Source organism: Oncorhynchus masou, chromosome 6, assembly GCF_036934945.1.
Source record: "Oncorhynchus masou masou isolate Uvic2021 chromosome 6, UVic_Omas_1.1, whole genome shotgun sequence".
Taxonomy (NCBI): domain Eukaryota; kingdom Metazoa; phylum Chordata; class Actinopteri; order Salmoniformes; family Salmonidae; genus Oncorhynchus; species Oncorhynchus masou.
Window position 1 is genome coordinate 69767324 of NC_088217.1, and position 25869 is coordinate 69793192.

General features: G+C 42.8%; 1 protein-coding gene across 2 annotated transcripts in view; it reads left to right on the forward strand.

Annotated features, from left to right (window-relative positions):
* Positions 1-25869, forward strand: part of LOC135542511 (signal transducer and activator of transcription 1-alpha/beta-like) — a 34754-nt gene that overhangs the window by 7177 nt on the left and 1708 nt on the right. For both annotated transcript variants that reach the window (XM_064969522.1, XM_064969523.1), the window contains exons 2-20: positions 9700-9827; positions 10055-10199; positions 10358-10453; positions 10615-10701; positions 10838-10916; positions 11016-11107; positions 11986-12137; positions 12259-12417; positions 15472-15564; positions 15673-15732; positions 15844-15955; positions 16077-16118; positions 16441-16524; positions 22943-23041; positions 23225-23360; positions 23473-23528; positions 23641-23732; positions 25395-25534; positions 25623-25811. In XM_064969522.1, coding sequence (XP_064825594.1) covers positions 9700-9827; positions 10055-10199; positions 10358-10453; positions 10615-10701; positions 10838-10916; positions 11016-11107; positions 11986-12137; positions 12259-12417; positions 15472-15564; positions 15673-15732; positions 15844-15955; positions 16077-16118; positions 16441-16524; positions 22943-23041; positions 23225-23360; positions 23473-23528; positions 23641-23732; positions 25395-25534; positions 25623-25811 — 2041 coding nt within the window. The remainder of the gene's footprint in view (positions 1-9699; positions 9828-10054; positions 10200-10357; positions 10454-10614; positions 10702-10837; positions 10917-11015; positions 11108-11985; positions 12138-12258; positions 12418-15471; positions 15565-15672; positions 15733-15843; positions 15956-16076; positions 16119-16440; positions 16525-22942; positions 23042-23224; positions 23361-23472; positions 23529-23640; positions 23733-25394; positions 25535-25622; positions 25812-25869) is intronic.

Genomic DNA, 25869 nt, shown 5'->3' on the forward strand with positions numbered 1-25869 from the left:
AAAATTGCGTGACGAAAATTGACAAGCAAAAAGGTGTACAATGTGTAGGTCCACTGAGTGGGCATTCTGAACCTTGTTTGAAGTCAGTAGGTCACATGACCAAGGAGCTATTGAAATTTGAATGTTTGAAAAATTCCTCTAAAATTGCGTGATGAAAATGGACAAACTAAAGGGTGTGCCCATTGATTGTATAATCAATCCCAACCTTGTTTGAGTCCAGTAGGCCACATGACCAAGGAGCTATTGAAATTTTAAAGTATTTGTTAAAAATGTAACAACGTGTGAGATGAAAATGGACAAACTAAAGGGTGTGCAATATAGAAGGGCAGTCCGTGGACATTCTGAATCTTGTTTGAGATCAGTAGGTCACATGACCAAGGGGATATTGAGGTGTTTAATTTAGAGAAAATCATGTAAAATCGAGTGAGTTGAAATGGACAAACTAAAGAGTGTGCAATGTGTAGGCCCACTGAGTGTAAATTCTGAACCTTGTTTGAAATCAGTAGGTCACATGACCAAGGAGCTATTGAAATTAGACACTGAAAATGTTAAAAATGTATGTCAAATTGCGTGAGATGAAAATAGACAACCTAAAGGGTGTGCAATGTGTAGTCCAACTGAGTGTAAATTCTGAAACTTTTTTAAAAATCAGTAGGTCACATGACCAAGGAGCTATGGAAATTAGAAATTTTGTAAAATTCATGTAAAAACATGTGAGATGAAAATGGAAAAACTAAAGGGTGTGCATCATAGAAGAGTAGTCAGTGGACATTTTGAACCTTGTTTGAGTCCAGTAAGTCACATGACCAAGGAGCTATTGAAATTGGAAAGTTTGAAAACATCACATAAAAACGTGTGAGATGAAAATGGACAAACTAAAGGGTGTGCTATGTGTAGGCCCACTGAGTGTACATTATAAACCTTGTTTGAAGTCAGTAGGTCACATGACCAAGGAGCTATTGAAATTCGAATGTAAAAAAAGTTTGTACTTTGTTTATGCTCCCTAACTAATTCAACGAGGAATACAAAATGCTGCTCACATTTCCACACGCTTATTAGCTTTGGAAAGCGAATTCATGTCCAAGTCGTGAAAAGAAATGGAGAAAAAAAAGACAATTTTTACAACATCATGACACTTATTTGGAATCTGTGGCTATTGAGGTTTGAAAGCGTGAATATCTTCGAATATCCAACCTGAAACTGTCTTTACCTCGGTGTGACAGTTTAGTGGTTGCCTGACACAAGGCAAGGTTGCTGGAGTGGAATGAAAGATGGCGGAAGCGAACGATGAGTAGAGTCTGAATACAATGGCGGTAGAATCAAGAATTGGAGTATTGTCCAAAAGAATAGAAAACGGAGCAAAGTATTGTACAGTGATGAAAATTATCCTTCGTATGTAGAAGGAGTACGGTTTGTTAATGATGACCAGCTGAGCAGAGTACCAACCGTGAAGAAACCATTTGCGTTATCCAAACTGGTGGAGGTGTGCTGGGTAAAGTGAAGGCTGTGAGGATCACTAGAGGCGTGCTTGCTTGGAGTTCTGTGTTTCTGTGGATCAGATTTGATAAGTTTGAAGTGTCGTGTGTGTGTCTTTTCGGCACAGGGAACCCCTCAAGGGGCACCCCTCTGGCGTTTCGTGGGAAGTCGATTTTGAAAGAGATTAAAAATATTCCTGGAGTGATTTGAAGCATGTCGGATGAATCGTGTGGTGAATGGTGAAAAAGTGAAGTCTATCTGTTCTTTTGTTTTCTCCCTACTCAAGTCTCTCCCGACTCAAGTGCAGTTAGTGTATATTAACTACAGAGTCAGAACATTTGTCCCAAGACCAATGCAGTGTGATCATTGTATAGCTTTCGGTCATGTAGCAAGTGTTTGCAGAAGGGAGAAGCCGAGATGTCCAAGTTGTGGAAAATATCATATTATATGTTATAAAAGTGATGAATATGTGACATATTGCAATCGCAGTGGGAACCATGAACCCACGCCTTTCGAATTCCCCACAGGGATGAAAGAGAATGAGGTGGCCAAAGTCAGGGTTGTACAGAGCATTTGATTTGCAGCAGCTGGGAAAAGGGTGTAGAGTTTGAATGGTGCAGCAGAAGAGTTCATGGTGGTGGATAGGCCTACACTGCAGGCTGCAGCGGTTGCCTTTCACCATCAGGATCCTGACATTTTAAAGGTTAAGAAGGTGTGGACTTTGTGGCCTTTTATACCAAGGGTAATTAATGGCACTGCCAAGGTGGAGAGAAGGTCCAGGAAGATAGAAATCATAGTGGATGCAGCAGAGCGGTTCCTGGGGCTGAAAGATTTTTCAGCGAAGGAGTTGCATGGAATATTGGCACAAGCCGAGAATCCCTCTCAGGTCCTAGAGCCGTACCACCCTCTCAGGTCCTAGAGCCGTACCACCCACTCAGGTCCTTGTGCCGTACCACCCTCTCAGGTCCTAGAGCCGTACCACTCTCTCAGGTCCTAGAGCCGTACCACCCTCTCAGGTCCTAGAGCCGTACCACTCTCTCAGGTCCTAGAGCCGTACCACTCTCTCAGGTCCTAGAGCCGTACCACTCTCTCAGGTCCTAGAGCCGTACCACCCTCTCAGGTCCTAGAGCCGTACCACCCTCTCAGGTCCTAGAGCCTGAGAAGGGAAAAATTGAGAATTTAAAGAAGAAAGAAGTGGGTGTTTTGTTTGTTTTGGCAATGTACTATTTTTATTGGGGTGGATTAAGTTAGTTTCACTATTATATATGCATGTATATACAGTGCCTTGCGAAAGTATTCGGCCCCCTTGAACTTTGCGAACTTTTGCCACATTTCAGGCTTCAAACATAAAGATATAAAACTGTATTTTTTGTGAAGAATCAACAACAAGTGGGACACAATCATGAAGTGGAACGACATTTATTGGATATTTCAAACTTTTTTAACAAATCAAAAACTGAAAAATTGGGCGTGCAAAATTATTCAGCCCCCTTAAGTTAATACTTTGTAGCGCCACCTTTTGCTGCGATTACAGCTGTAAGTTGCTTGGGGTATGTCTCTATCAGTTTTGCACATCGAGAGACTGAATTTTTTCCCATTCCTCCTTGCAAAACAGCTCGAGCTCAGTGAGGTTGGATGGAGAGCATTTGTGAACAGCAGTTTTCAGTTCTTTCCACAGATTCTCGATTGGATTCAGGTCTGGACTTTGACTTGGCCATTCTAACACCTGGATATGTTTATTTTTGAACCATTCCATTGTAGATTTTGCTTTATGTTTTGGATCATTGTCTTGTTGGAAGACAAATCTCCGTCCCAGTCTCAGGTCTTTTGCAGACTCCATCAGGTTTTCTTCCAGAATGGTCCTGTATTTGGCTCCATCCATCTTCCCATCAATTTTAACCATCTTCCCTGTCCCTGCTGAAAAAAAGCAGGCCCAAACCATGATGCTGCCACCACCATGTTTGACAGTGGTGATGGTGTGTTCAAGGTGATGAGCTGTGTTGCTTTTAAGCTAAACATAACGTTTTGCATTGTTGCCAAAAAGTTCAATTTTGGTTTCATCTGACCAGAGAACCTTCTTCCACATGTTTGGTGTGTCTCCCAGGTGGCTTGTGGCAAACTTTAAACAACACTTTTTATGGATATCTTTAAGAAATGGCTTTCTTCTTGCCACTCTTCCATAAAGGCCAGATTTGTGCAATATACGACTGATTGTTGTCCTATGGAGAGAGTCTCCCACCTCAGCTGTAGATCTCTGCAGTTCATCCAGAGTGATCATGGGCCTCTTGGCTGCATCTCTGATCAGTCTTCTCCTTGTATGAGCTGAAAGTTTAGAGGGATGGCCAGGCCTTGGTAGATTTGCAGTGGTCTGATACTCCTTCCATTTCAGTATTATCGCTTGCACAGTGCTCCTTGGGATGTTTAAAGCTTGGGAAATCTTTTTGTATCCAAATCCGGCTTTAAACTTCTTCACAACAGTATCTCGGACCTGCCTGGTGTGTTCCTTGTTCTTCATGATGCTCTCTGCGCTTTTAACAGACCTCTGAGACTATCACAGTGCAGATGCATTTATATGGAGACTTGATTACACACAGGTGGATTGTATTTATCATCATTAGTCATTTAGGTCAACATTGGATCATTCAGAGATCCTCACTGAACCTCTGGAGAGAGTTTGCTGCACTTAAAGTAAAGGGGCTGAATAATTTTGCATGCCCAATTTTTCAGTTTTTGATTTGTTAAAAAAAGTTTGAAATATCCAATAAATGTCGTTCCACTTCATGATTGTGTCCCACTTGTTGTTGATTCTTCACAAAAAAATACAGTTTTATATCTTTATGTTTGAAGCCTGAAATGTGGCAAAAGGTTGCAAAGTTCAAGGGGGCCGAATACGTTCGCAAGGCACTGTATGTATGTACAGTTGAAGTCGGAAGTTTACATACACCTTCACCAAATACATTTAAACTCAGTTTTTCACAATTCCTGACATTTAATCCTGTCTTGAATCAGTTAGAATCACCACTTTATTTTAAGAATGTGAAATGTCAGAATAATAGTAGAGTGATTTATTTCAGCTTTCATCACATTCCCAGTGAGTCAGAAGTTTACATACACTCAATTAGTATTTGGTAGCATTGCCTTTAAATTGTTTAACTTGGGTCAAATGTTTCCGTTAGCCTTCCACAAGCTTCCCACAGTTAATTGGGTGAATTTTGATCCATTCCTCCTGACAGAGTTGGTGTAACTGAGTCAGGTTTGTAGGCCTCCTTGCTCGCACATACTTTTTCAGTTCTGCCCACAAATGTTCTATAGGATTGAGGTCAGGGCTTTGTGATGGCCACTCCAATACCTTGACGTTGTTGTCCTTTTGCCATTTTACCACAACTGGAAGTATGCTGGGGGTTATTGTCCATTTGGATGACCCATTTGCGACCAAGCTTTAACTTCCTGACTAATGTCTTGAGATGTTGCTTCAATATATCCACATAATTGTCCCCCCTCATTATGCCATCTATTTTGTGAAGTCCACCAGTCCCTCCTGCAGCAAAGCACCCCCACAACATGATGCTGCCATCCCCGTGCTTCTCGGATGGGATGGTGATCTTCGGCTTGCTAGCCTCCCCCTTTTTCCTCCAAACATAACGAGGGTCATTATGGTCAACATTTCTATTTTTGTTTCATCAGACCAGAGGACATTTCTCCAAAAAGTATGATCTTTGTCCCCATGTGCAGTTACAAACCGTAGACTGGCTTTTTTATGGCGGTTTTGGAGCAGTGGCTTCTCCCTTGCTGAGCGGCCTTTCAGGTTATGTCGATATAGGACTCGTTTTACTGTGGAGATAGATACTTTTGTACCTGTTTCCTCCAGGATCTTCACAAGGTCTTTTGCTGTTGTTCTGGGATTAATTTGCATTTTTCGCACAAAAGTACGTTCATCTCTAGGAGACAGTACGCATCTCCTTCCTGAGCGGTATGATGGCTGCGTGGTCCCATGGTGTTTATACTTGTGTACTATTGTTTGTACAGATGAACGTGGTACCTTCATACGTTTGGAAATTGCTCCCAAGGATGAACCAGACTTGTGGAGGTCTACACTTTTCTTTCTGAGTTCTTGGCTAATTTCTTTAGATTTTGCCATGATGTCAAGCAAAGAGGCACTGAGTTTATAGGTAGACCTTGAAATACATCCACAGGTACACCTCCAATTTACTCAAATTATGTCAATCCGAAGCTTCTAAAGCCATGAACTATTTTGGAATTGGAATTTTCCAAGGCCACAGATCTTATTTTCATAGTGTATGTAAACTTCTGACCCACTGGAATTGTGATACAGTGAATTATAAGTGAAATAATCTGTCTTTAAACAATTGTTGGAAAAGTGACTTGTGTCATGCACAGTAGATGTTGATGTCCTAACCGACTAGCCAAAACTATAGTTTGTTAACAAGAAATGTGTGGAGTGGTTGAAAAACAAGTTTTAATGACTCCAAGTAAAGTAAAGTGACTGTGTACATAATAGACAGCGATTAGCAGCAGGTGGGGGGGAGGGGCTTCTCACTTGGTGCTCTGATACCGCTTGCCGGGGGTGGCTGGAGTCTTTGGCAATTTTTAGGGGTTTCCTCTGACACCGCCTGGTATAGAGTTTTTGGATGGCAGGAAGCTTTGCGGTCAGAGGCTGGGCAGTTGCCATGCCAGGCAGTGATGCAACCCGTCAGCATGCCTTCGATTGTGCAGAAATATAACTCTTTGAGGATCTGAGGGCCCATGCCACATCTTTTCAGTCACCTGAGGGGGAATATGCATTGTCGTGCCCTCTTCACGACTGTCTTGGTGTGTTTGGACCAAGATAGTTTGTTGGTGATATGGACACCAAGGAACTTGAAGCTTTCAACCTGCTCCACTACAGCCCCGTCAACAAGAATGGGGGCATGCTCTGCCCTCCTTTTCCTGTAGTCCACGATAATCACCTTTGTCTTGATCACGTTGAGGGAGAGGTTGTTGTCCTGGCACCACACTGCCAGGTCTCTGACCTCCTCCATATAAGCTGTCGTGTCCGTGATCAGGCCTACCACCGTTGTGCCATTGGCAAACTTAATGATGGTGTTGGTGTCGTGCTTGGCCAAGCAGTCATGGGTGAACAGGGAGTACAGGAGGGGACTTTGCACACACCCCTGAGGGGCCCCCGTGTTGAGGATCAGTGTGGCAGATGTGTTGTTGCCTACCCTTACCACCTGGGGGTGGCCTATCAGGAAGTCCAGGATCCAGTTGCAGAGGGATGTGTTTAGTCCCAGAGTCCTTAGCTTAGTGATCAGCTTTGAGGGCACTATGGTGTTGGATGCATTGGAATATAAGGTATGGAGAATGACAAAGATAAGAGATAATGACAAAGAGCCTATAGGATTATATAAAAAGCAGTTTGGAAATTAATGTTTGAGTTTCAAATACTGAATGTTCAGTGAATGTGAGTATATTTAGGTGGTTTAAATGATTCACTTTCCCACGTGCCAAAATCTAGTGTGAGACATGTTTTCCATAACGTACGTGTCATGCATATACATTTGAACAAAGCACATCATCACAAATAGTTTTTCACCATTTATTGACTATGGAGACAAGTAGCAAAAGTGGCTTAGGGAGGGTCTGAAGTATGTAAATATAGGGTAACCTACCAATGTAGGCTATATCAAGTACCGTGGAGGGAACAATCTTACAATGTTGTAGTCCAGATTTGAGAACTTTACCATCTATGCCAGAAGCCTGAGCTTCTGATCGAGACTGTAGAACTGTCATCAGTGCATGATTCACTATTCCCCCTTTTCTGTTAGAGCATGTGTGTGCCCAGGCCCCATAGACATATCAAAGATCCCACACTGGTCACTAATGTAGCTAACCGATGTAGAGAGAGACAAGTACCATAGCAGAATGCAATCTAAAGCTTGTGTGGCCTAGAGACGAGAACTCTACCATCTAGGGCAAAAGCCTGGGCTGCTGACGAGAACAATATAATTCTCCCCACTGTATGTTACAATAGTAAAATAATCTTTGTCATGTGTTAAACTGATTCTACATTGAATTTAGTCTTCGAACTAAAGGTTGCTGTGTTCTATGTTGGGAGTCGTTTTACAGCTGGCATTGATGGTATCATGTTTCTATAACTATAAATAATTTAAAATAAAAAATAAAAAATTTACCTGATAGCAGTTTGGCGAGCGAAGATTGCTCTCGAGATGTCACCAGCTGTCTACTACCTTAGATACGGATAAAGTGATTGGCAGACGTGATCAGCAGAGATAGTACTATGGATAGTGCACAAGTTTTGAGTTTTGTACTCTGCGGATTGCCGGTCCAGCTAGCGAACATAAACGTACGTATTTAAATGTTTGTGTTCAGAATAAATAAATACACACTATGTAAAAACCAGCTCCTTCCTCGAAAGAGATAGATTGTCTCGAAAACTAAAGTCCCATCACTTAAAGGGGTCCGGAAGGACCTTTAACTCGAACAGCAAACGGATACAGGCCATATTGTAACCCAAATACACGTCTCAAATCTAACGGTTATTGCTACCAGGTGCATTGACTCATGTTATAACAGTTCCTGCCTCAATCTTAGACAATATTCATATCTGGCAGTGGCAAGAAAAGGTTAGTGAACCCTTTGGAGTTACCTGGATTTCTGCATATATTAGTCATACATTTTGATCTAATCTTCATCTTAGTCACAACAATAGACAAACACAGTGTGCTTAAACTAATAACACACAAACTATTGTATTTTTTTTGTCTATATTGAATGCGTCATTAAAACATTCACAGTGTAGTTTGGAAAAAGTATGTGAACCCCTAGGCTAATTGTACTCCAGTCAGCTAACCTGGAGTACAATCAATGAGACAAGATTGAAGATGTTGGTTAGAGCTGCCCTGCCCTATAAAAAACACTCACAAAATTTGAGTTTGCTATTCACAAGAAGCATTGACTGATGTGAACCATGCCTCGAATAAAAGAGATCTCAGAAGAAGATTAAGAATTGAGTGACTTGAATAAAGCTGGAAAGGGTTACAAAAGTATCTCTAAAAGCCTTAATCATCAGTTCATGGTAAAACAAATTGTCTATAAATGGAGAAAGTTCAGCACTGTTGCTACTCTCCCTAGGAGTGGCAGTCCTGCAAAGATGACTGCAAGAGCACAGTGCAGAATGCTCAATGAGGTTAAAAAGAATCCTAGAGTGTCAGCTAAAGACTTACAGAAATCTATGGAACATGCTAACATCTCTGTTGACGAGTCTGCGATATGTAAAACACTAAACAAGAGTGGTGTTCATGGGAGGACACCTCAGAAGAAATCACTGCTGTCAAAAAAAACATTGCTGCACATCTGAAGTTCGCAAAAGAGCACCTAGATGTTCCACAGCGCTTCTGGCAAAATATTATGTGGACAGATTTAAACTGAAGTTGAGTTGTTTGGAAGGAACACACAACACTATGTGTGGAGAAAAAATTGCATAGCCCAACAACATCAATACCTCATCCCAACTGTAAAGTATGGTGGAGGGAGTATCATGGTTTGGGGCTGCTTTGCAAAAATGAATTCCCAAGTTTATTAAGACATTTTGCAGGAGAATGTAAGGCTACCTGTCCGCCAAATGAAGCTCAACAGAAGTTGGGTGATGCAACAGGAGAACGACCCAAAACACAGACGTAAATCAACAACAGAAGAAAATACGCCTTCTGGATTGGCTCAGTCAGAGTCCTGACCTTGACCCGATTTAAAATGCTGTGGCATGACCTTGAGCGGATCACACCAGACATCCTAAGAATTTTGCTGAACTGAAACAGTTTTGTAAAGAGGAATGGTCCAAAATTCCTCCTGACATTTGTGCAGGTCTGATCCGCAACTACAAAAAAAAAAGTTAAGTTTATTGCTGCCAAAGGAGGGTCAACTAGTTATTAAATCCAAGGGTTCACATACTTTCCCCACCCTGCACTGTGAATGTTTACACGGTGGGTTCAATAAAGACATGAAAAAGTATAATCGTTTGTGTGTTATTAGTTTAAGCAGACTGTGTTTGTCTACTGTTGTGACTTAGATGAAGATCAGATCAAATTTTATGACCAATTTTTGCAGAAATCCAGGTAATTCCAAACGGTTCACATACTTTTTCTTGCCACTGTCATTTATTTAATTGCCTCATGTAATAACTCACTGTTACTCCTCCTTGATCAGATGGCCCAGTGGTGCCAGCTGCAACTACTGGAGTCTAAATACCTGGAGCAGGTCGACCAGATCTATGATGACTCCTTCCCCATGGACATCAGACAGTACCTCAGCAAGTGGATAGAGAGCATCGATTGGTAAGCAGTGATGGGCGGAAAGATTCTGCTGTATTTAATGGATAAATAAACGTTCTACTCTACTATATTCGGTTCTATTCCATTATATTATATCCATTATATTATATCCATTATATTTTAGTGATGCTGAGACGGTGCTGTATAATGGATAAATAAAGATCTACTCTCTACTGTAGTCTATTCATACCCTTCATCTGATCTCTTCCCCTGTGATTGAAACTCTGTAGGGAAAATGTGGCTGTTCAGGACTCCTTAGCAACAGTACGTTTCCATGACCTCCTAGCCCAGCTGGATGACCAACACAGCCGCTTCGCCCTGGAAAACAACTTCCTGCTACAACACAACATCCGCAAGATCAAGAGAAACCTCCAGGTGTAGTATGAGCTTCCATACTGAGCTTCCATACTGTATTGCTTGTATGTTAAGGGAATTATCTATAAGAACTGTTTTTATTTTTTATTCTGGAATTTATGACCCCAGTGTCTGCATGGTTTTTGGGGTTTGTGGTAATAAAGTACCCACTTCTACAGGACCTCTTTCAGGAGGACCCCGTTCACATGGCCATGATCATCTCCAGAAACCTGAAGGAGGAGCAGAGGATTTTGGCTGCTGCCAAAAGCATAGAGGTGCCTTGCATGAACTGTATTGACATACATTGTAATTAATAAAATCACCACACGTCTTTCTCTATCCGTGCTGTCAGATATTGTAGATGATACATAACTCTATATTGGAGTGTTTACATGCTTTAACTGTGCAGTTAAATGAACAGTATTTTCCTCTTCAGACTGACAGAGAAAACACACAGACCACCATGGTTCTGGAGAAGCAAAACCTGGACAACAAAGTCAAAGACATGAAAAACAAGGTTCAGGTGAGTTATCATTTCCATCATATACTAGATGTTGGTTGTTTCCTGGTGGAACAGTTCCATCAGTGATTTGCAGTACATGTTCATACATGTCAGGGTTGCCATCTATCTGATCCAATGTGTTTATCTCACTTGCCAGGAAGCGGATCAGAATATAAAGTCTCTGGAATACCTTCAAGACGAGCATGACTTTAAGGAAAATACTCTTAAGAACAGAGGTGAGGTGTTTTATTCTCAATCTGTAATAGATCATTTATTTACAGGTCTGTGTTTCAGGTTTAGTCAGTAAGTGAATGTTTTTCCTTCTCCCACTTTAGAACATGAAATGAACGGGCTGACACCCAAACAGCTGGAACACGAGAAGCTGCAGATTGTAGAGATGTGTTTCAAACTGAAGTTCAAGAGAGTGGTAAGAGGGGTCATGATGACGTTAACAAGTGACATTTTATCGTGACATTGTACTGTGAATGTTAACCGATTGTTTACACTTCAAGCACCACTAAAATGACATGTGTTCTAGTCATTCAGAAGATATGAGTTGAGACTAAAGGGGCTTTCATACCAAATTGGTTTGGTGCGTTTACCCCCTTAGTTCGTTTTGTTTGGACTGGTGTGAACACTATATCCACGCTTGGGAGGGCACTAAACAATCCACAGTGGTTCGCTCAAAAAGTGTGGTCTCGGTCCAATTCAATTCATACTGTGGTGCAGTTCGCTGCAGATGAGAACTCAGTCAGCCAAAACACAGGAAAATAAGTTACGCATTATTTTTAGTGGTTTGACTTGCAAGCATTTGATTTAATGCATGCAGCATCATCAGTGATATCTCTGAAGCATTTTGTGAGTAGCAACGCATTTATGAGCGCATCTAATGCAGGTTAGGGGAGCCGGGGGGCTATACCGGGGGTATAGCTGAATATGGACTATTCCCATTGCCATTATAGCAGATATTGCGCTCTGTTTCCTCCTGCATGTTGTTGGAAGATTGGACACGCAATTGACGATTCATAATAATCATAGATGGATTTAACGATTTGGCATTTAAACAAATGACTTTTACGTACACATGGTTTTGTTGAGGAATTTTTGTTTGTTTGGCAATGTGAAACCAGTTGGATCAAATAGGGGGAAAAGACAATGTAACAAATATAGTCGAACTATCGCTCAAAACTATATGTGAAAATGTGTATTATCCAATAATAACCAGCCTGCTCACGTTGAAGAGTAGATAATAACTGTTCTTTATGTGCATAGACTTGCATGGACTTTACTTAATTTCCTCCACAGGAAGTGGTTGGCCAGTTGGCGGAGGTGCTCAACATGGCCGAGGCGGTCCAGTCACACTTGATCTCAGAGGAGCTGCCTGAGTGGAAGAAGAGGCAGCAGAGCTCCTGTATTGGAGGACCACCCAACGCATGTCTGGACCAACTGCAGAACTGGTGAGGAGACTAGTTCATTCTTTTGGGCATCTCTTGTCTGATCAAGCAAAAAGATGAATTTAGGAACCCAACAAAATAAAGTATTGTTCTTATTCTGCTTCATCTTCTTCTTCCCCTGTAGGTTCACAGTGGTGGCAGAAAGCCTGCAGCAGGTGAGGCAGCAGCTGAAGGAGCTCCAGGAACTAGAGCAGAAGTACACATACGACAACGACCCAATCAAACAGCAGAAAGGCTTCCTGGAGGGGCGGGCCTTGGCACTGTTCCGGAACATCCTAGAACAGTGAGTGACACCACACTTGTATTCCAATGTTAAAGACCCATTCTGTGTTTTTCACAGGTGCATGCGGGACAAGGACATCCCAGTTGGCTGGGACAAGGACATCCCAGCCGGCCAAACCCTCCCTTAACCCGGACGACACTGGGCCAATTGTGCCCCGCCTCATGGGTATCCCAGTCTTGGCCGGCAGTGACACGGCCCAGGCTCGAACCCGGGTCTATAGTGGCTGACAATTTTGCAGGTTTTACTACTTACAAAGCATGTAGAGGTCTGTAATTTTTATCATAGGTACATTTCAACTGTGAGAGACGGAATCTAAAACAAAAATCCAGAAAATCACATTGTATGATTTTTAAGTAATTAATTAGCATTTTATTGCATGACATAAGTATTTGATCACCTACCAACCTGTAAGAATTCCGGCTCTCACAGACCTGTTAGCCCTCCTGTTCTCCACTCATTACTTGTATTAACTGCACCTGTTTGAACTTGTTACCTGTATAAAAGACACCTGTCCACACACTCAATCAAACAGACTCCAACCTCTCCACAATGGCCAAGACCAGAGAGCTGTGTAAAGACATCAGGGATAAAATTGTAGACCTGCACAAGGCTGGGATGGGCTACAGGACAATAGGCAAGCAGCTTGGTGAGAAGGCAACAACTGTTGGTGCAATTATTCGAAAATGGAAGAAGATCAAGATGACGGTCAATCACCCTCAGTCTGGGGCTCCATGCAAGATCTCACCTCGTGGGGCATCAATGATCATGAGGAAAGTGAGGGATCAGCCCAGAACTACACGGCAGGACCTGGTCAATGACCTGAAGAGAGCTGGGACCACAGTCTCAAAGAAAACCCATTAGTAACACACTACGCCGTCATGGATTAAAATCCTGCAGCGCACACAAGGTCCCCCTGCTCGAGCCAGCACATGTCCAGGCCCATCTGAAGTTTGCCAATGACCATCTGGATGATCCAGAGGAGGAATGGGAGAAGGTCATGTGGTCTAATGAGACAAAAATAGAGATTTTTGGTCTAAACTCCACCTTGTTAGGAGGAAGAAGAAGAATGAGTACAACCCCAAGTACGCCATCCCAACCGTGAAGCATGGAGGTGGAAACGTCATTCTTTGGGGATGCTCTTCTGCAAAGGGGACAGGACGACTGCACTGTATTGAGGGGAGGATGGATGGGGCCATGTATCGCAAGATCTTGGCCAACAACCTCCTTCCCTCAGTAAGAGCATTGAAGATGGGTCATGGCTGGGTCTTCCAGCATGACAACGACCCGAAGCACACAGCCAGGGCAACTAAGGAGTGGCTCCGTAAGATGCATCTCAAGGTCCTGGAGTGGCCTAGCCAGTCTCCAGACCTGAACCCAATAGAACATCTTTGGATGGAGCTGAAAGTCCGTATTGCCCAGCGTCAGCCCCGAAACCTGAAGGATCTGGAGAAGGTCTGTATGGAGGAGTGGGCCAAAATCCCTGCTGCAGTGTGTGCAAACCTGGTCAAGAACTACAGGAAATGTATGATCTCTGTAATTGCATACAAAAGTTTCTGTACCAAAAATTAAGTTCTGCTTTTCTGATGCATCAAATACTTATGTCATGCAATAAAATGCAAATGAATTACTTAAAAATCATACAATGTGATTTTCTGGATTTTTGTTTTAGATTCTGTCTCTCACAGTTGAAGTGTACCTATGATAAAAATTACAGACCTATACATGCTTTGTAAGTAGGAAAACCTGCAAAATCGGCAGTGTATCAAATACTTGTTGTCCCCACTGTATATACAGTGCTCAAAAAAATAAAGGGAACACTAAAATAACACATCCTAGATCAGAATGAATGAAATATTCTTATTAAATACTTTTTTCTTTACATAGTTGAATGTGCTGACAACAAAATCACACAAAAATGATCAATGGAAATCAAATTTATCAACCCATGGAGGTCTGGATTTGGAGTCACACTCAAAATTAAAGTGGAAAACCACACTACAGGCTGATCCAACTTCGATGTAATGTCCTTAAAACAAGTCAAAATTAGGCTCAGTAGTCTGTGTGGCCTCCACGTGCCTGTATGACCTCCCTACAAAGCCTGGGCATGCTCCTGATGAGGTGGCGGATGGTCTCCTGAGGGATCTCCTCCCAGACCTGGACTAAAGCATCCGCCAACTCTTGGACAGTCTGTGGTGCAACGTGGCATTGGTGGATGGAGCGAGACATGATGTCCCAGATGTGCTCAATTGGATTCAGGTCTGGGGAACGGGCGGGCCAGTCCATAGCATCAATGCCTTCCTCTTGCAGGAACTGCTAACACACTCCAGCCACATGAGGTCTAGCATGGTCTTGCATTAGGAGGAACCCAGGGCCAACCGCACCAGTATATGGTCTCACAAGGGGTCTGAGGATCTCATCTCGGTACCTTATGGCTGTCAGGCTACCTCTGGCGAGCACATGGAGGCACACGTTGTTGCCCTCCTCCTCCACGTCTCCTGATGTACTGGCCTGTCTCCTGGTAGCGCCTCCATGCTCTGGACACTACGCTGACAGACACAGCAAACCTTCTTGCCACAGCTCGCATTGATGTGCCATCCTGGACGAGCTCCACTACCTGAGCCACTTGTGTGGGTTGTAGACTCCGTCTCATGCTACCACTAGAGTGAAAGCACCGCCAGCATTCAAAAGTGACCAAAACATCAGCCAGGAAGCATAGGAACTGAGAAGTGGTCTGTGGTTATCACCTGCAGAACCACTCCTTTATTGGGGGTGTCTTGCTAATTTCCTATAATTTCCACCTGTTGTCTATTCCATTTGCACAACAGCATGTGAAATTTATTGTCAATCAGTGTTGCTTCCTAAGTGGACAGTTTGATTTCATTGAAGTGTGATTGACTTGGAGTTACATTGTGTTGTTTAAGTGTTCCCTTTATTTTTTTGAGCAGTGTATATACATATACTGTATATTCTACCCATTTGTTCTTGAAGAATATCTAAATGCCTCTATAGAGTATATCACCTCAAAATTCCTTATGTCTCTGTGGTGTGTCTTAGTTCCTTGGTGGTAGAGAGACAGCCCTGTATGCCCACACATCCACAGAGAACTCTGGTGCTGAAGACACAGGTGCAGTTCACTGTCAAGCTCAGGTAAGCACAAACACAACAGCACCTCCTGTCTGTAGTTCTTCCCATCTGTAGTTCCTATGGATCCTTACAGTCCTGGGTGAGTTTTAATTTGTATTTCCTCTCTTCTAGATTTCTTGTGAAGCTCCCGGAATTCAACTATCAACTCAAAGTGAAAGCTTTGTTTGACAAGTAAGTGGATGAGTGTGGTAGAATATGTTTGTGCGTTGTTATGCTCTTCTCTTGAATTTGTGATGTGAACACATAACTTAATAAGGAATGCACATTGCGTTTTCTCTCCAGGGACGTGACAGAAAAGAAAGGGTTTCGTAAGTTCAACATATTGGGTACCAACACAAAAGTTATGAATATGGAGGAGTCAAATGGAAGCTTGGCTGCAGAGTTTCGCCACCTGGTAAGCTTACACAATTTACAAATAGCATACAGGGCACTGCTTCTGAATGAGTTGTCCCGATTGTCCATTTGGACCTGCACTGTCATCACTCCTTACAGTTTATTCTCTGGTCTCAACACAGCAACTGAAAGAGCAGAAAGTAGCTGGCAACAGAACAAATGAGGTAAGAGACGACCTGCAGATTGATAGCTGGGTTATATGACTGGCCTATAATGACAAGGTAATCGGTTACAGTCAGCTCATTCCGATAGATGTGGGTGGATCCCGATAATATCTTCTTTCTCCTGAAGTGTGCGCTCGTTCGCCATTTCCCACAAATCTAAAAGCATTGAATTGGTATGGTTCGGAGGGAGTTTCCATCATATTTCTTATACCAGTCATTTTCCTTTCAAATCAGGGAAGTGAACAAGTGCAGACTTTTGGAGGAAGGCAAGACAATTGGGACGTTAGCCCTAATGTGTTACTGTCTGACCATGTTATTCCAGGGGCCTCTTATTGTGACAGAGGAGCTGCACTGCATCTGCTTTGAGTCGGAACTCAACCAGTCAGGTCTGGAAATCAAACTAGAGGTAAGTGGTCTGCAATATAGTTCAGAAAGGAAACGCCAAGTAGAAATATTTTTTTCTTTTTTTTTACCATTTATTAAAGATTGAATAATGGATTGAAATAGGCTCCTTTAGGGTAGCTCACTGCCCAAGCAAAGCGTCAATATATAAAATAACCTACAAGCAGGAAAGCAGAACCTAACAGGTGGAGGCTGGGGTGGAGGTGGGAGTAAAGAAGTAAACAGATACTAGCAGTAGCAGCAAGCGGAAGCAGGATGTGTTCGCAAAATCGGTCAGCTTAAATAGAATGCCAAATGAGGTAAAGGGGATTGTTACTAGCATCTAATTGGTGCCACCTCAGCTTTCTGAACTGGCTTTTCTTTATTTTAGAAAAGAAACACGACGCAGAAATATGTTTACCAATTTATTAAATAATTCATCTTTCAATTCTTGGCGATATAGGCTCTGTTACATCAGGGTAGCTCACTGCCCCAGCAAAGCGTCAATATATAAAATGACCTACAAACTATACCAATCCCCCAAAATGGCAGAACCATACACCAGACGACTATGTGTCGCTACTGCAGAAAGCGCCGTTGAGACGTGATCAAATAGACCGGCAAAGTCATCCTACGATTACAAGACTATACTATGTGTGAATATCAACCATGTGTAGAATGCGCTGTGCAACACATGACTTACAGTTCTCATATGACACTGGGTACCCTCGCTTGAGGCAAGATGAGCTGTCATCTTAGTATCTACGTCCTATCTAACCAGCAACCATAAGCGGTACGAACCCAACCGCCGTGGAGACGCACCGCCGGGTGCTCTCACTGAAGCTCTCACTGAAGCTACATGAGTAATCATCTGACGGGTCTACATAAAAATATCTCCTTATCGAACAAGCAAACTTAAGCAATATGAGCCGGTCAACAACCTGCAGCTACAATGCCTTCAGAAACTATTCAGACCCCTTGACTTTATTTGTTACGTTACAGCCTTATTCTAAAATTGTTTCAATTAAAAAACTGATATTACATTTGCATAAGTATTCAGACACTTTGCTCAGTACTTTTTCGAAGCACCTTTGGCAGCGATTACAGCATCGAGTCTTCTTGGGTAGGACGCTACAAACTTGGCACACCTGTATTTGGGGAGTTTCTCCCATTCTTCTCTGCAGATCCTCGCAAACTCTTGTCAGGTTGGATGGGGAACGTTGCTTGCACAGCTATTTTCATGACTCTCCAGAGATGTTACAATCGGGCTCTGGCTGGGCCTCTCAAGGACATTCAGAGACTTGTCTCGAAGCCACTCCTGCATTGTCTTGGCTGTGTGCTTAGGGTCGTTGTCTTGTTGGAAGCTGAGCCATTGCCCCAGTCTGGGTTCCTGAGTGCTCTGGAGCAGGTTTTGATCAAGGATCTCTCTGTACTTTGCTCCGTTCATCCTTGCCTCGATCCTGACTAGTCTCACGGTCCCTGCCGCTGAAAAACATCCCCACACAACATAATGCTGCCACCACCATGCTTCAACGTAGGGATGGTGCCAGGTTTCCTCCAGATGTGACGCTTGGCATTCAGGCCAAAGAGTTCAATTTTCCCTTTAGTCAAACTCCAAGTGGGCTGTCATGTGCCTTTTACTGAAGAGTGGCTTCCGTCTGGCCACGCTACTATAAAGGCCTCATTGGTGGAGTGCTGCAGAGATGGTTGTCCTTCTGGAAGTTGCCCCTAGCTCTACACAGGAACACAATCCGATTCTTGGTCACCTCCCTGACCAAGACACTTCTCCCCTGATTGCTCAGTTTTGCCAGGCGGCCAGCTCTAGGAAGAGTCTTGGTGGTTCCAAACTTCTTCCATTTAAGAATGATGGAGGTCACTGTGTTCTTGGGGACCTTGATACCCTTCCCCAGATCTGTGCCTCAACACAATTCCTTCGACCTCATGGCTTGATTTTTGCTCTGACATGCACTGTCAACTGTGGGACCTTATATATACAGGTGTGTGCCTTTTCCAAATGATGTCCAATCAATTGAATTTACCACAGGCGGACTCCAATCAATTTGTAGAAACATCTCAAGGATGATCAATGGAGACAGGATGCACCTGAGCTCAATTTTGAGACTCGTAGCAAAGGGTCTGAATACTTCTGTAAATAAGGGATTTCTGTTTTTATTTTTAATACTTTTGCAAAAAAATCTAAAACTATTTTCGCCTTGTCGTTATGGGATATTGTCTGTAGATTGATGAGAGGAAAAAATATATACAGTGGGACAAAAAAGTATTTAGTCAGCCACCAATTGCGCAGGTTCTCCCACTTAAAAAGATGACAGAGGCCTGTAATTTTCATCATAGGTACACTTTAACTATGACAGACAAAAGGTCTTGGCCATAGTGGAGTTTGGAGTGTGACTGTTTGAGATTGTGGACAGGTGTCTTTTATACTGATAACAAGTTCAAACAAGTGCCATTAATACAGGCAACGAGTGGAGGACAGAGGAGCCTCTTAAAGAAGTTACAGGTCTGTGAGAGCCAGAAATCTTGCTTGTTTGTAAGTGACCAAATACTTATTTTCCACCAAAATTTGCAAATAAATTCATTAAAAATCCTACAATGTGATTTTCGGGATTTTTCTTCTTCTAATTTTGTCTGTCATAGTTGAAGTGTACCTATGATGAAAATTACAGGCCTCTCTCATCTTTTTAAGTGGGAGAACTTGCACAATTGGTGGCTGACTAAATACTTTTTTGCCCCACTGTATATTATAATATTGAATACATTTTGGAATAAGGCTTTAACGTGACAATGGGGAAAAAGTCAAGGGGTCTGAATACTTTCCGAAGGCACTGCATATGGGATGTACTTTATATCAAGTAGCCAGCAAATACGGCAACATTGCTATTGACCACGGCTGACTCCGTCATAGCAAACTTAATGAGGCACGGTACTGGCAGTTAAACTCATCGCAGTTTAGGAGCTCTCAATAGACCAGTGAAGGTCATTCTACCATTACATAAATGTCTACTAGGCCTATGTGTGAATATTAACTGTGTAGCATGAGCTAATGCAGCCATACGTCTACTTCTCATATGAAGCAACGCAGGGTACCATCGATGAAGCAAGATGAGCTATCATCTTGGTACATGGGAAATATTCTACCTATCTAACGAGGCAGAATTGGCCAGCCCATAGCTCAGATCTAGCTCGCAGCGCTGACGAAGGAACCAGAACCATGATTAGTTCCAGTATCTTGTCATTCGTTGCCAGCGTCAATTTTGAACAGAGGTTTGCCAGGTCCCGCCCATGCGCAGTATCCAGGTAGCATAACATGAAAGACTTAGCATGGAACATCAGTCGTCGTCAGCAGAACTTAACAGTGCTTTGTCATCTCTTTCATCTAGGGGTGCCTTGCAAAAGTATTCATCCCCCTTGTCGTTTTTCCTATTTTGTTGCATTACAACCTAATTTAAATGGATTTTTATTTGGATTTCATGTAATGGACATACACAAAATAGTCAAAATTGGTGAAGTGAAATTTTAAAAAGTGCTTGTTTCAACAACAAATTTTTTAAATACAAAACGGAAAAGTGCTGCGTGCGTATGTATTCACCCCCTTTGCTATGAAGCCCCTAAATAAGGTCTGGTGCTACCAATTACCTTCAGAAGTCACATATTTAGTGAGACTGCACACAGGTGGACTTTATTTAAGTATCACATGATCTCAGTATATATACACCTGTTCTGAAAAGCCACAGAGTCTGCAACACCACTAAGCAAGGGGCACCACCAAGCAAGCGGCACCATGAAGACCAAGGAGCTCTCCAAACAGGGCAGGGTCAAAGTTGTGGAGAAGTACAGATCGGGGTTGGGTTAAAAAAAATATCAGAAACTTTGAACATCCCACGGAGCACCATTAAATTTGTTATTAAAAAATGAAAAGAATATGGCACCACAACAAACTGCCCACCAAAACTCATAGTCCAGGCAAGGAGGGCATTAGTCAGAGAGGCAACAAAGAGACCAAAAATAAACCTGAATGAGATTTGAGTATCTGTTGAGTATCTGTCCATAAGACCACACTCCACAGAGCTGGGCTTTACGAAAGAGTGGCCAGAAAAAAAGCCATTGCTTAAAGAAAGAATAAGCAAACACGTTCGGTGTTCACAAAAAGGCATGTGGGAGACTCTCTAAACATATGGAAGAAGGTAATCTGGTCAGATGAGACTAAAATTGAGCTTTTTGGCCATTTAGGAAAACGCTATGTCTGGTGCAAACCCAACACCTCTCATCACCCCGAGAACACAGTGAAGCATGATGGTGGCAGCATAATGCTGTGGGGATGTTTTTCATTGGCAGGGACTGGGAAACTGGTCAGAATTGAAGGAATGATGGATAGTGCTAAATACAGGGAAATTCTTGAGGGAAACCTGTTTCAGTCTTCCAGAGATTTGAGACTGAGACGGAGGTTCACCTTCCAGCAGAACAATGACCCTAAGCATTTAAGGGGAAACATTTTAATGTCTTGGAATGGCCTAGTCAAAGCCCAGACCTCAATCCAATTGAGAATCTGTGTTATGACTTAAAGATTGCTGTACACCAGCGGAACCCATTCAACTTGAAGGAGCTGGAGCAGTTTTGCCTTGAAGGATGGGCAAGAATCCCAGTGGCTAGATGTGCCAAGCTTATAGAGACATACCCCAAGATACTTACAGCTGTAATTGCTGCAAAAGGTGGCTCTAAAAAGTATTGACTTTGGAGGGGTGAATAGTTATGCACGCTCAAGTTTTCTGTTTTTTTTTTGTCTTATTTCTTGTTTGTTTCACAATAAAAAATATTTTACATCTTCAAAGTGGTAGGAATGTTGTTTAAATGAAATGATACAACCCCACCAAAAAAATAACTTTTAATTCCAGGTTATAACAACAAAATAGGAAAAATGCCAAGGGGGGTGAATACTTATGAGAGTACGGGTAACATGTGAGTGTCCATAATGCAAAGAATACTTAAGAGATCATGCAAGATTAAAGGGAAGGAACATTTGAGTGTATTTCAGACTGAAGAACCCTTTAAGCCATCATACGGACCGCCTCTGGAAAAGTGCAATGCAACTGCAACCCTTTCGCCTTAACTTAGACTCAAACTTGTGTTACTGAGAGAGGAGAGATACGCTTTTCCGTAGGCAATTTACAGTAGCGGTACGATTGATCGTGATTAGGCTACGCACATAGCATAAAACAACATGCAGTATACTAACAACCCCCTAAAACCGCAACTAAACGGTAGCTATGTGTGACAACGTGTACTATTTAATTTGCCTAATACCACTAGTGCTACATCTAGCAGTAGCTGATGTATCTGGTGCATGCACAGAAGTGCAAAGTGAGAGTGACATGACTATCTAAAACCTAGGTCTACAATAAGTTCTACCTGAGCTGATGGCTATGTCTAACGTATATTCCGCTAAGCCCTGAGAGAAGATCGATGATGACCTGATAACAAGAAGAGATAGACCAAATAGATGTTGAAATATGCCTGCATATTAGTTTGCTCGGAACAGAAGCTGCAGGTATAGCTATAATTGCACACTATTTCAGAACTGCACGTTAAGTTGAGTGTTTTTAGCTAAAATGTACAAAGGAAGGTTCCAGAATGATAAACCTACAGTCAGAATATGTACGAAATTGTAAGTGTGACTGCCGGAGCAAGTCACACTAGCCAATGTCTGGAAGACACCGTAAATGTGTAGCTGATACTATAGTGTCTTGCAGCGGTCTGGTGTCCTGCTCGACACATAATAGGCTACTATCTAGATTGATTTCTGCACTAAACAAATTAGCGGCCACTTAAGACCAAATACTATCAAATCGCCGTGATGAGCAACATCTTGCTCATGTCATCAAGAAAACATTCGTACTCGCTGTATATCAACCCATAAAGGCTAGTGTAGGCTACTTCCTCCTGTATGGGCGAGCAGATTTCTCTGTGATGGGGTGTATTAACCGAGCGCACGGACTCTGCCCGAAGCTGGCATTGGAAACAAACAAAAGTATACAATACTTTAGCTAGTTGTAACCGCTATTGACAACAGTAGAGCGGCGACGTGGATTGATCCTCGCAGTCAGTGACATCCTCTCAGCAGCCAGACGTGCCACTTGAGCATATTGAATGATGCAGGCAGGGTTCAACCACAGCTAGCGAGCATTCGCAAAGACAATTCATATCAGAAAACCGCAGTACATCGAGAAACGTCTAGTCACAGCAGCAGTGTCAATGCAGCAAAAGAAGCAAATGCATACTAGCAATCAAAACTGAGACGGGCACTCAGGTTGACTATCTGAACTGGCTTCGCTTTATACTAGGTCTACACTCCCATTTTCATGAGATCCAACAGCACTCTGACCTCATTTCATTCGATTTGACTTTCTCTGGCCTCTGGTCCTTCTTAGACCATCTCCCTGCCCATCGTGGTCATCTCCAACGTCAGCCAGCTGCCCAGTGGCTGGGCCTCCATCCTGTGGTACAACATGCTGACCAGCGAGCCCAAGGTAGAGTACAGTGCCTTCACTTTATTTATACTTCATTTATTTGCATTGAGATCAAATCTCATTGCAAGAGAGACCTGTTCAGAAGGCCCACCCATCAGCCAGTCTAAATCAGATCAAAAATTGACAGTACACAAACACACTGCTCTCCTTTTATGTCTTGCTCGTTTCCCTGGTCTGTCCCAGAACCTAAAGTTCTTCCTGAGCCCTCCTGCAGCGTCCTGGGGTCAGCTGTCCGAGGTGCTGAGCTGGCAGTTCTCCTCTGTCACCAAGAGGGGACTCAATGAAGAGCAGCTAGGCATGCTGGCCGACAAACTACTGGGTAAGTCATGATGGGGGATTAGCTTTTGTTATGTTATCATACTTCTAATAATGTTATTGGTTGATTTACAAACTCCCTATATTTGGATGATGAGGTAAACATTTTCTAACAGGCCAGAAAGCACAGAGGAATCCTGAGGGCCTTATCCCCTGGACCAAGTTCTGTAAGGTAGGTGACTGCAATATATACAGAATACAACATCTTTACAGTTCACAGACACAACAATATAGAAGGACCTAGTGATCCATCTAGACATCTGAAGACAAATTGTCTACTGTAGAGTCTCAGTGAGAAGAGCTTTCCCTTCTGGCTGTGGATCGAAGCTATCCTGGATCTCATCAAGAGACATCTGCTGTCCCTGTGGAACGATGGGTGAGTTATTTCATTATCAGTCGGTTGAACATTATCGGAGAGTTGGCAGAATGGTATCTATAGCTTGCCGCAACAGACTTCATTCTGTTAGAGCTGCATCTGCAAAATTTCTCAGCACAAAAGCAAACAATTACACTGTTAAGCTCTAATTAGTTGAGGAACGTTCAATTCAGTTCTCTTATGTCGAGGCAGAGTTGCTTTAATAACTGGTCTAGCGATTTGGTAACAACAACATTGAGTCACCATCAGTCGATTCTTGTAAAAATGGAAGAAGTCGGTGTTTGTATTCAATAAAAGTTTGTATTAAAGTATGAATTTCAGCAACCCACTGAAGGACCAGAGTTGTTTTGGACAAACGTACGTGATCAACAAAGGAGAGGATTGTGGACAACAGGAAAAGGAGGACAAAGCATGCCCCCATTCTCATCGATGGGGCTGTAATGGAGCAGGTTGAGAGCTTCAAGTTCCTTGGCGTCCACATCACCAACAAACTAACATGGTCCATGCACACTAAGACAGTCGTGAAGAGGGCACAACCAAACCTATTCCCCCTCAGGAGACTGAGAAGATTTGGCATGGATCCTCAGATCCTCAAAAGGTTCAACAACTGCACCATCGAGAGCATCCTGACAGGTTGCATCACTGCCTGGTATGGCAACTGCTCGGCCTCCGACCGCAAGGCACTACAGAGGGTAGTGCGTATGGCCCAGTACATCACCGGTGCTAAGCTTCTTGCCATCCAGAGCCTCTATACCAGGCTGTGACTATAATTGAAGTGAATTGTCTTGGTAGATAATGTGGTCTGCATTTGATTGTAAGGAATTCTAGGTCAGGTGAACAAAAGGACTTAAGTTCCTGTATGTTGTTATGGTCACATCATGAGTCGTTAATCATAAGGCATACACCCCCGCCCTTCTTACCAGAGAGGTGTTTGTTTCTGTTGGTGCGATGCGTGAAGAAACCGGGTGGCTGTACCAACTGAACCGGAGAGACTGGAGAGACTTGAAAATAGCTGTGCAATGACACTCCCCATCCAACCTGACATAACTTGAGAGAGTCTGCAGAGAAGAATGGGAGACACTCCCCAAATACAGGTGTGCCAAGCTTGTAGCATCATACCCAAGAAGACTCGAGGCTGTAATCGCTTCCAACGGTGCTTCAGCAAAGTACTGAGTAAAGGGTCTGAATACATTTTTTTATTTGTAACAATTTCTAATAACCTGTTTCTGCTTTGTCATTATTATTATTATTTTTTTTTAATGAAACTTTATTTAACCTGGCAAGTCAGTTAAGAACACATTCTTATTTACAATGACTGCCTACCAGGGAACAGTGTGTTAACTGCCTTGTTCAGGGGCAGAACGACAGATGTTTTACCTTGTCAGCTCGGGATTCGATCCAGCAACCTTTCTGTTACTGGCCCAATGCTCTAACCACTAGGCTACCTGCCGCCCCATTATGAGGTAGATTAATGAGGAAAAAAACTATTTAATCGATTATAGTATAAGGCTTTAACGTAACAATGTGGAAAAAGTCCAGGGGTTTGAATACTTTCCAAATGTACATTTACAGAATTGTTGAACAATGTGAATTTCCCCTGTCAAATAAACATAATAAAAAGTGAAGAAATGTTGTTTATTCTCTTGTTCCCTCCCACTACAGTTGCATCCTGGGCTTTGTGAGTAAGGAGAGGGAGAAGGCCATGCTGACTGGGAAGTGTCCAGGCACGTTCCTGCTGCGCTTCAGTGAGAGTAGCAGAGAAGGAGCCATCACATTCACTTGGGTGGAACACGACCTATACGGTGAGTCTGTGAAAACAACACACACACAGCGGCCCTGTAGGCAATTACAATTAAAAGGTTGACATATTTTGATGTGTGTGTTTTGCAGATAAGCCTGTATTTCATGCAGTGGAGCCCTACACCAAGAAGGAGCTGTCTGCCGTCTCTCTGCCTGACATCATCCGAACCTACAAGGTGATGGCAGCTGAGAACATCCCAGAGAACCCACTCCGTTTCCTCTACCCAGACATCCCCAAAGACAAGTCCTTCGGGAAGTACTACACCAGGGCCTCTGAAGGTAAGCAGCCAGCGACCCTCTTTGTTTCAATCCCCTGAATATTATAATAAAAAGTATA